This window comes from Neofelis nebulosa, chromosome 8, assembly GCF_028018385.1.
Source record: "Neofelis nebulosa isolate mNeoNeb1 chromosome 8, mNeoNeb1.pri, whole genome shotgun sequence".
In the NCBI taxonomy this organism is placed as follows: Eukaryota; Metazoa; Chordata; class Mammalia; order Carnivora; family Felidae; genus Neofelis; species Neofelis nebulosa.
In genome coordinates this window covers 70,158,207-70,168,890 of record NC_080789.1, presented here as the reverse complement: position 1 = coordinate 70,168,890, position 10,684 = coordinate 70,158,207, and the positions used below count along the sequence as shown (strand labels likewise).

At 39.5% G+C, this 10,684-nt stretch overlaps 1 protein-coding gene across 1 annotated transcript in view; it reads right to left on the bottom strand.

The window, feature by feature from the left end:
- Positions 1–8,336: 8,336 nt before the first annotated feature.
- Positions 8,337–10,684, bottom strand: part of DBX2 (developing brain homeobox 2) — a 35,849-nt gene continuing 33,501 nt past the window's right edge. The window contains exon 4 of the mRNA XM_058743045.1: positions 8,337–10,681. Coding sequence (XP_058599028.1) covers positions 10,352–10,681 — 330 coding nt within the window. The 3' untranslated portion in view covers positions 8,337–10,351. The remainder of the gene's footprint in view (positions 10,682–10,684) is intronic.

Below are 10,684 nucleotides of genomic sequence, written 5' to 3'. Positions count from 1 at the left end.
ATGCATTGTTTGAGTGAGCCCTAAATGTAATTACATGTAATCTTATAAAAGAGAGACAGAGGGAGATCTGATACAGACAGGAATAGAGTAGACAGACAAGAGAGGAGGCCATGTGACTACAGAGACAGATAGGAGCCATATAGCCACAAGCTAAGGAATGCTAGCAGCCAGCAAAAGCTGGAAGAATCAAGGAATATTCTCCTAGAATCTCCAGAAGAATTCAGTCCTGCCAAAACCTTGATTTTGGCCCAGTAATATTGATCTTGGACTTCCTGCTCCTAGAACTGTGAAAGAATACATTTCTGTTATTTTAAGCCACCAACTTTTCAGTAATTTATTATTACAATAGCCACAGGAAAGTAATACAAAAGTTTATCTTCAGTATTGGGGTGTTTGGGTGGATCATTAAGTTAAACAACCGACTCTTGATTTCTGCTCAGGTCATGATCTCACGATTCATGAGATCAAGTCCAGCTGGGCTCTGTGCTAATAGTGTGGAACTTGCTTGGGATTCTCTTTCCCTCTCTTTTTGCCCCTCCCCCACTCAAGCTCTCTCTCTGTCTCTGTCTCTCTCTCTCTCTCTCTCTCTCTCTCTGTTTCTCTCTCTTTCTCAAAATAAATAAACTTTAAAAAGAAAAGTATAACTTAAATACTTACAATGTTAAAACAAAATAGTTTCAATAGTATCAATATATAATAGAATGAGATATAGATAATATTGTCATAAACTGGATTGTGTCATTTCAAAATTCGTATGTTTAAGGTTTAAGCCCTCAATCTGCTATGTTTGGACATAGAGCCTTTAAAGAGGCACTCAGAGTTAAGTGAGGTCATCTGGTGGGCCCTAATCTGATAGAATGGTGTCCTTATAAGAAGGGACAGCAAAGGCTTCTCTCTCTCTCTCTCTCTCTCTGTCTCTCTCTCTCTCTGTTTCCACACATGCGCAGAAGGAAGCCCATGTGAACTCATAGAGAGGTGGTGATCTGCAAGCCAGGAAGGAAGGTCTCAAAACCAACCTTGCTGGTGCCCTGATCTTGGACTTGCAGCCTCCAGAATTGTGAGAAAATGAATTTCTGCTATTTAAGCTACTGAGTTTGTGTAGAAAACTATAGCATTTCATGCTGGGTCTGACAAACTTTGGAAGTTACCACGCCCACCCCCAGGCTGAGGCAGGCTCTGTGTGCCACTGCCACTTCCCAGTCCTCCCTCACTCCCCCATTACTTTCATTTAATAAGAGAGCTGTGGAAAAGACAAATATGGGGGGGGGGAATTAGAGTGAAACTCTTGCATAATGTTTAATTTCAAATCAAACAAACACATATTTATTGTGGAATTACTGAATTCCAGCCTCCCTGCTAGATCTTAATGATGGAGAGGGGAAAATACAGATAGGTTTCCTGACCCCACAGATCTTAAGTCTATCTAGATTCATAAGGTCGGGAAGACAAAAGACGAACAGGTAATTACAAGGGTGGGGACGATGTTGGGGAAAGGGAACACACAGTAGGGATTCCACCTGGGAGTCCAGGGAAGACTTGAAAGCTGAGTAAAAGTAGGTGAGGAGAAGTGTCAGGAGGAGCAGAGAAGGACAGCAGTCTGGGATTAGCTTGTGCAAAGGCTTGGGAGAGGTAAAAGAGTGTAAGAAATTTAAGGAAATGAAGAAAATCCAACACGTCTGGAATTCAGAGATCAAGAAGGGAAGTGGAGAGAGATGAGACCACAGAGATGAGCAGGAATTAGATCTTAGAAGACACCATAAGCTAGGTGAGGGAGGCTGGTCTTGGTCTTAGCTTGGGGAAGAACCATAGAAAGATTTTAAAGGGGAGGATGGCATGATCAGATTTGAATTTTGAAAGTTAGTCTGCTTACAGCCTGCAGTAGGAGTTGGAAGGAAGCTAGAAGGAATGCAAAGAGACTTCCAGGAAACAAGAAGAGCAAATAAGAGAGAATGGTGATCTGGAACTCCTGAGGCTGTAGATCTGGGCAGAGGAGCACTGACTGAAGACATGTTTAGGGGAATATAGAGACAAGAAGCCTTGGCAGTTGGTTCTATATAATGGGAGTGGGGAGCAAAGAGGCAAGATGACTACCACAGTGTAAACTCATTGTCCTATTTTGCCATTTACTGAAAGAAGGAAATGCTGCTGAAGACTTGAGATGAAAGAAGAGCTCATTTGAGTTTGAGATGTCTCTGAGACAGCCACGCCAAGACGTATGTCTTCTGATTTTAACGTTTTTTTTTTATTTTTTTTATTTTTATTTTTGGGACAGAGAGAGACAGAGCATGAACGGGGGAGGGGCAGAGAGAGAGGGAGACACAGAATCGGAAACAGGCTCCAGGCTCCGAGCCATCAGCCCAGAGCCTGACGCGGGGCTCGAACTCACGGACCGCGAGATCGTGACCTGGCTGAAGTCGGACGCTTAACCGACTGCGCCACCCAGGCGCCCCTGTCTTCTGATTTTAGAAGTAATATGGTAGGTTTAATTATTTGGAAAAAGAAGAACAAGAAAAAGAAAGCAAACATCATCTTTAACCCCCCTACCCAGAGACAGCTATAGTTCATGTATGTTTCTATAGCCTTATCTCTAAACCTGTACACACACACACACACACACACACACACAATTAGGCTATCAACATACTATCTTGTAATCTGTTTATCCCTTTAACAATGAATCCTGGCCATTTTTATACATCATCATTTTTTTCTACAATATTAATTTCAATGGCTGCATATGATCTCATTATATAAATCCGAAAATTGATTTAATAAATTCCTTTTTATAAAGTAAAAATATAAAAATATATTATGAGAGGACTTTTGGACAGTGAAACTACGCTGTATGATACTATAATGGTAGATACATGTCATTATACATTTTTCAAACCCCATAGATTGTACAACACCAAGAGTGAATTCTAATGTAAAGTATGGATTTTAGGTGACAATGATGTGTCAATGTAGGTTCTTCAGTAGTACAAATGTACCACTCTGGTGCATACTGTTGATAGTGGGGAGGTTATGCCTACGTGAAGGCAGGGGACATATGGGGTATATCTGTACTTAATTTTGCTGTGAACCTAAAACTGATTTTTAAAAACTAAAGTCAAATATATTTTGATGAGCACCTTTCTATATAAGATTGTTTGCACATTTTTGAATACTTCCTTAAGATAAATTTCATTAAGTGGTATTGTATAGTCAAAGGGTATGCCCATTCAACAACTTGTTTGTGTTACCAAATCGCCCTGTAGAAAGTTTTTGGTAACTTACATTCTACTGAGAGAGTACATTTGAGCTGATTTTTGATCCCTGACTCAACATTGCCCGTATTGTGTTTCATTCCACAACTCCATTTACCCCATCATCAAAACAGTGCTGTAAAAACATTATTGGACGTTTCTGTCAACAGCATTCCTATTTTCTTAACCACAATATAGTACCAAGTTCATTTTGTCTTTTGATTACAGCTAGCTGCATCTCTGAGAAAATGTATGCCATGCTAATTTGTCTTTATTTAAAATTTCAAAGAAATTCCCACATGGATCCCAGATGTTGACCATTTAATACAAGAAGGTGTTTCCTCATTATACAAATATGGTATGTGTCCAAAATATTGGCATTGTTTAGTTTATGAATCACTTAAAATAACGACATCACAAAAAACAATGGTTCACGTGTGAGTCATAAATTAAACAATGCCAATTTTTTGATGTGCACCACATTTGTATAATAAGGAAGGAAACACCTTCTTGGATTAAATGGTCAACATCTGGAATCCATGTGAGGGCTTTAAAAAATTAGGGCTGCATATTCTTAAATTGTCCCAGTGTGGACAGAAATCCAAAATGGAGGAAACTTTTACAAAAATTTCCCTTCCCCAAATACTCTTGCAAGTAGTGCATCACATAATTGGTACAACACCTTAAGTCAAAGCAATGTAAGTCAAATTCCATTACAGGGAAAGCCAAGATAGTTTAAATTTCATTTTTGTTTTTCTAGATCTTTGGCTGTAATATTGTAGGATACAGTTGTAGTGGGTTGAATAGTGGTTCTCAAAAAGATATGTCCTAACTCCTGGAACCTGTGAATGTGACCTTATTTGAAAAAAGGGTCTTTGCAGATGCAATTAAGTTAAGGATCTTGATATATGACCATTCTAGGCTTGGAGTCAGCTCTAAATTCAATGACAGGGGTCATTATAAGAGAAAAGCAGAGGGAAATTTGTGCCACAGACACAAAGGATAGAAGGCCATGTGAGTCAGAGGTAGAGGTTGGAGTCACACAGCCCAAGCCAAAGAACTCCTAGAGCCAAAAGAAGCTGGAAGGGGCAGCTTCCTAAAATCTTCCAAGGGACCACTACTCTACTGACATCTTGATTTTGGATTTTTGTCCTCCACAACTGTGAGGGAATAGATTTCTATTGCCTTAAGCCGTACAGTTTGTGATAATCTGTTATGGCTGCCCTAGGAAACTACAAAGGAAATTCGTAGTAATAAGATTAGCTGTACCTTATGAATTAATTATATCACTTTATTTTATTCAAATTTTATGTCCCTGATTTTTTGGCTTTTGATTAGCATCAAACACTGGATGACTCTGCTTTGGGCTTAAGTAACATCAAAGACTCCCTTTTAACCTTGGAATGTTCTGATCCCAAAAGATTCTCCCTATAATTTCTGTTGCTCAAGCAACTTTGAGAATGTCCATACAGTTGTAGGGACTGGGGGATTCTGGACTAACTAGGCAAAGCAGTCTTATCATCTCAGCCTTCAAAACAATGACAAGATGCCAGACATCCAACAACTTGCTTGAATTTTGCACAAATTGTGGACAATGAAACATACTTGAAAAAGCTAAACCGATATATCAATGTGACTGTAATAAAGCACAATTAATAAGAGAGGTAGAATATCGCCCTGCATTAATATGTTTGCTGCTGGCAATGTACTGAAATCCAAGTGTGTACACTCCCTTGGACTTTGGATGGAATATGTTTTCATAAACTTCATGGTGGCTTTTTGGAAGAGATTCTACATTTGGTACAGGAGCCCCATGATCATTCTTTCCATGACCTGCCATCCCCTGGCCCCATCCCCTGGTCCACCTCAAGAAGTGAAGGAGTTAACAATGGAAAATTATGCAGGCATAATAAATAGTTTCAACATTTTTAATGGCATGGGAAAATGTTCTCTGTTAAAAGTTGAGTTAAAAAAAAGCAGGATAAACTGGATATATACTATGATTCAAATTTAGTCACACACACACACCTTTATATGCACATACATTCAAAGTGAAAATTTTTCACAAAAGAGCTAAATTGGCCATCTCAAAATGGTGGAATTTTTGTTAGCAGTATTTTCCAGTGTGTTTCTTCATAATGAGCATATATAACTCTTACAACCAAAAATAAGAAAGTAACAGAACACAACTAATAGCTGTGAACCATCTTCATGGGGCTAGTGCTACATTCTTAAAGTAGTTGCTTATTCCAGAGATGGTTTGTAAAAGATGTAAATTCTGCAAAATTTTCTTATGTATTAAGAATACTCATCATCCTGACTTCCCCTCACTTCTGCTATTTGCTTTTCCTTCACTGTTCTTACCCGCCATGGGTACAAGTTTATTGAAGAAGGTAGAAAGACAAAAGTAGAGAGTAGGTTGCACTATGAACAAAACAATAATGAATTCTTCCCTTGGACTCTGACTCCTCTTGGGACCAGTGTGGCTTAAATGGAGGAGAGACAGCGCGGAATACCAACAATGCCAAGTAGTTTGTATTTTTCTGAATAGTGGAGCACTTCATAAACTTCACTCGCCCAACTGCAAATGGAGAGATAGGGTTTTGGAGGATGTTAAGATTATATTTTGGTCCAAATTTACTGGACCCAGGTACCAACAGCATGGAATACATCAAAATATTATTTGGCAAGACTAAGTCTACATTTCTTGCAGGCAGGGACCATATTCTCCCTCACATTTGTTTACATAAAGCCTAGGACAGTGCCTCACAAAGAGTACCCAGTAAGTGTTGAAATTCAGAAAGAAAATGACTGCAGAGGCAGTGTCTAACAAGTTTATGAACACAATGGAATAAACTCTGCTGTATTTTTAATTTTTTTTTAATGTTTATTCTTGAGAGAGAGAGACAGAGCATGGGTGGGGGAAGAGCAGAGAGAGGGAGACACAGAATCTGAAGCAGGCTCCAGGCTCTGAACTGTCAGCACAGAGCCAGACGCGGAGCTTGAACTCACAAACTGGGAGATCATGCATGACCTGAGCCGAAGTCGGACGCTCAACCGACGGAGCCACGAAGGCGCCCCAACTCTGCTGTATTAAATGCCAACAGAGGTTGATGAAGTCAATCGTCATGAGGGGTAGGTCATGAACATGTTGGGGAGTATGCAGCTTTAAAAAAAATGCATCAGAATGTGGAATGAAAGGGACCAGAAAAGACATGGGTGGCTTGAACAAGCATATTTAATTATGACTTATATTTGATAATAACTTTGAGAGTGTGCATGTGAGTGGGTGGGGGGAGGGGCAGAGAGAGAATCCCAAGCAGGCTCCATGCTCAGTGTGGGGGCCCGATGCAGGGCTTGATCCCACGTCCCTGGGATCATGACCTGAGCTGAATTCAAGAGTCAGATGCCTCACTGACTGAGCCACCAGACACCCCAATTATGACTATATTTGAAAAGTGAGAGGCGCTTGGGTGGCTCAGTCAGTGAAGCATTCGACTTTGGCTCAGGTCATGATTTCACAGTTTGTGAATTTGAGCCTCACATTGGACTCTGTGTTGACAACTCAGAGCCTGGAGCCTGCTTTGGATTCTGTCTCCCTCTCTCTCTGCCCCTCCCCTGCTTGCACTGTTTCTCAAAAATAAACAAACAGTAAAAAATAAAAAATAAAAAAAGTGAAAAGCATGTACAATGATTCTCGGGGGGGGGGGGGGAGGAGTGGGAGGTATGGATGCTGAATATATGAGGTATATGCCCAAATCTGAGCACATGCCCAAAACTTGTTGGAAGGTATGGCATGTTCATATATGTGGATTTTTAAAGTTTGAGAACCACTGGACTGAACAGTTGGGTTCCCCCACTGAACCCACATCAGTACTAAGGAAATAGAATTGCCTTTTCTACATCAATTATCACGGCCTTCACTGTCGCCAGATCCAGTGACCATTCCTAACCTGCTTATATACTTCCAATCCTTGATATTCAGGTTTATAAAATATTTATCTTCATAAAAGCTAGAGGGTGATGCTCGCCGCCTTTTCTTCTCATCTGCCTAAACTCCATTTTACAATTTCTTCTAAAAGTTTTAAGACACCTTTGCCTCCAGGCTTCTCTGTCTCTGGTGCTTATGAGAGCAGTATTTGTCTGGAAAGCAGACAACAAATATACAAATATATATGTGATCACAAGGAGAAAAGGAGTCTGCATCTAGAGAACAGAGGAAAATACACATATAAGTATTTTAAGTGGAGGGAGGTGGAGTAGGTAGAGGGAGAGTTGACAGAGAAGAAATTAAGAGAGAAGGGAGAGGCACCTGGATGGCTCCGTTGAGCACTGGACTCTTGATTTTGGCTCAGGTCATGATCTCACAGTTCATGCTGACAGCTTAAAGCCTGCTTGGGATTCTCTCTCTCTCCCTCTCTCTCTCTGCCCCTCTTCCACTCATGCTCTCTTTCTCTCTCCCAAAATAAATAAATAAACTTTAGAATAAAAGAGAGAGAAAGGGAGATACTTGCAATTAGAATATCAAGCTCAGTGGTTCTGTCCAGTAATTCAGGTAAGTAAAGGCAAAGTAAGAGGCATATATGTATGTGCACCATGTGTGTATGTTTGTGTGTGTTTTCTAAGTATCCCTAATATAGTCATCTAAAGTATACTTTTCCTAAGCCTTGATGCTAGAAACCAATTAAAATATTTATCTGTATATTTGAATATCAGGCCAACCTTGCAGAGAGGAGCCTCTGCTGAGCCTCAGAGCTTGGGGTGAAACCCTGGGGGAAGATCATCTAAGCACCAATTAACCCACATCTAATACCTGGGTCATAAGATGGCCATGAAGCAGATTGCTCTCATTTGATCTTCAAGTTATCCTCCAGAACCATTAACCATAGGTAAGCACTTCATAATTTTTAGCCATGAATAAGAAAAAAAAAATTTCATTTCACTTAAACACTCCTATGGGACTATCGTCTATAGAGGCTTGATAGTTGAAGGTTTCTGCAATTCTTTACTTTCCTCAAACTTCAAAGTTAACAGAGAAGAGAATACCAGAAAGAAAACCATTCCCCAAGTAAGAGATCATAAAGTACAAAATGCTTCTGAATTTCTTTAATAAATCTTACTGTAATCCCCAAAACGTATGTCTTACAATGCATCCCATAAACTTGTGAATACATTCTACAGTGGTACGCACCCCCATATGGTTGGTAAGATTTCAAGATTTGAAACCTGATGGCCAGGGTCCAAACTCTATTCATTAACCTCATGACCTAGGGCCATCACCCTAACCACACTGCCTTCGTCCTGTCCCTTCTTCCTCATCTGGGCAACAGGAATGTTGGCAGTAACAGTGCCTACTTCCTAGGACTATTGTCATGAGGACTGTCATGAATTAATCCACCTTAATAGGCTTAGCACACTCTCTAGAGCATAAAAAAGGACCCAATATATGTAAACGAGGTTAACATTATACAAAGGAAAGAAACAATACTATAAATCATTTAAAGATGAGTTTTAAGTTTTAAATTGTTGTCAGCAGATCCCTGCTCCTACTTCCCACAGAGACACTGAGACAAGCTTCTTCTGAGAGGACTTTTAAGTAAAACATCTAGAGATAAAGACACAGGCTAGCATACCCCAATTCAAATTACGTTCACACAAAAAAATTTCTTGATGCTGACTGAAACTGTTGTCTTCTAAGACATTACCTTCTTTAAGCCCGAAAGCCTCAAAGTCTATAACTAGGAATGTAAGCAAATTAGAAGCCACTTTCTTTACACAGATTTCTCACTAACAAAATTCCACATCATGAACTTCTAATAATGTTTCTTGTCCACAGATTAATAATAACCAAGTTCAAAACCACATCATTTCCTTTTTCTGCCTCATTTCCTTCAAAGTGAAACATAATTCTTTCTTGGACCTAGAATAAAAATTTCCAGATTAACTAAGCAAATCGTTACCAGAAATGCAATTTTATAATACTACTATTTCAGGATACTCAAAACACATAAAACATCTGTGTGGTGTCTGTTAATACACAAAAATAACCTAAAAATGTGGTGTATACCACCTAAGTGGAAAATTGAGTCTATAACTAGAAGTGCAAACAGAAATCCACTCTAGAATCCATCAGTATTGTGTTTTGAAGTTCAGTTGGGAACATTTTAAGAACTGTGACACTTCCTTAAATCTTGGCCAGAGGTCAAAAACTGCTTGGCATGGATGTTTCATGTGCCCAACACAGTATTTTTTAAATTATTAAACTCAAATATTTTTAGGTGGGCCATGCCCTTTATTCACTCATAGGCCCTTAAAGGCGTTTTGGTTTGCAAACCTTAACTAAAGCCCATCCTTACAGAGAAGAGATCAAAAGATAACTGTTAGTTAAATGGGTAACTCACTGATGTCCTAATAAAGGCCAGAGACTTGGAAAATTAAGGGTACTAACAGTATCATTCAGAAATTCTTATAGTTTGCTTGTTGTGTTAATTTTAAGTATATGCTTTCGGTGTATGTATCTAACAGTGGCTTATTCGATTAGGACAGCTGAGCTGAACTGTTAAAATTCGATAGCTAGATTCTAAAAGAAACCAGGAAATAGAGAATTTTTAAAAACATGTTCTTGTGATATGAAAATTTGGGCTAAAATCCAAATTTTACATTATTTTCAAGAAATTAATTGCATTCAGTCAACAGTTGGTTTTTCCTCAAATAAAAGGAAATGAATTTGCTCGATGCAATATTTAAAGAGGAACTAGCTCCTACTGATGCATTTCCATGAATATTTATATATATACACACATAGAGACACGCACGTATATACACGCACTCAGAGTAGGGACTGAGCCCAACTATATACCTCTCAACTCTTTTCAGTTCCATTGTACTCTCTGGGAGATTCTATTCCACTTACAAATTAAAAATTAAGCCTGAGTCTGGGAGCCAAACAAGAGAACACTGGAGAGGACTTCCTAAAGCATTAGTTCGTGCATCACTCCAAAGATATTATGTTTTAGGCACTGATGAGGCACAAGCTAGCTGGCTTTAGAGTCAAAATATTATTAGTTAGGCGTCCTTTTCAAATTAACAAGGAGGAAGGCTTCCATTCAGACAGCCCCAGTAAGTACACCCTTGTCTCCAGCTTCTTCAGAACACAAATACAAGGCACCCTGGAGTGAATTTGCTTCTGGGGGCCGTGCGCCTGAACTCTCCTGGATCAGTCTTTCTGAAGGTTCTGGCGAATTCTCCCTCCATCTTGGACTTGAGTGCTGTTGGGAGACTTCCCAGAGCGAAGGACATGGAGAAGGGAACCCCAGAGCAGACCGTGAGAGAGGATCCTCTTGAAGGCCTACTTCTTGGATACACCTGTTGGAAAGCACTTCTTTCTCTTTGGAATTCCGCCATTTCATTCTTCTGTTCTGAAACCAAATTTTCACCTA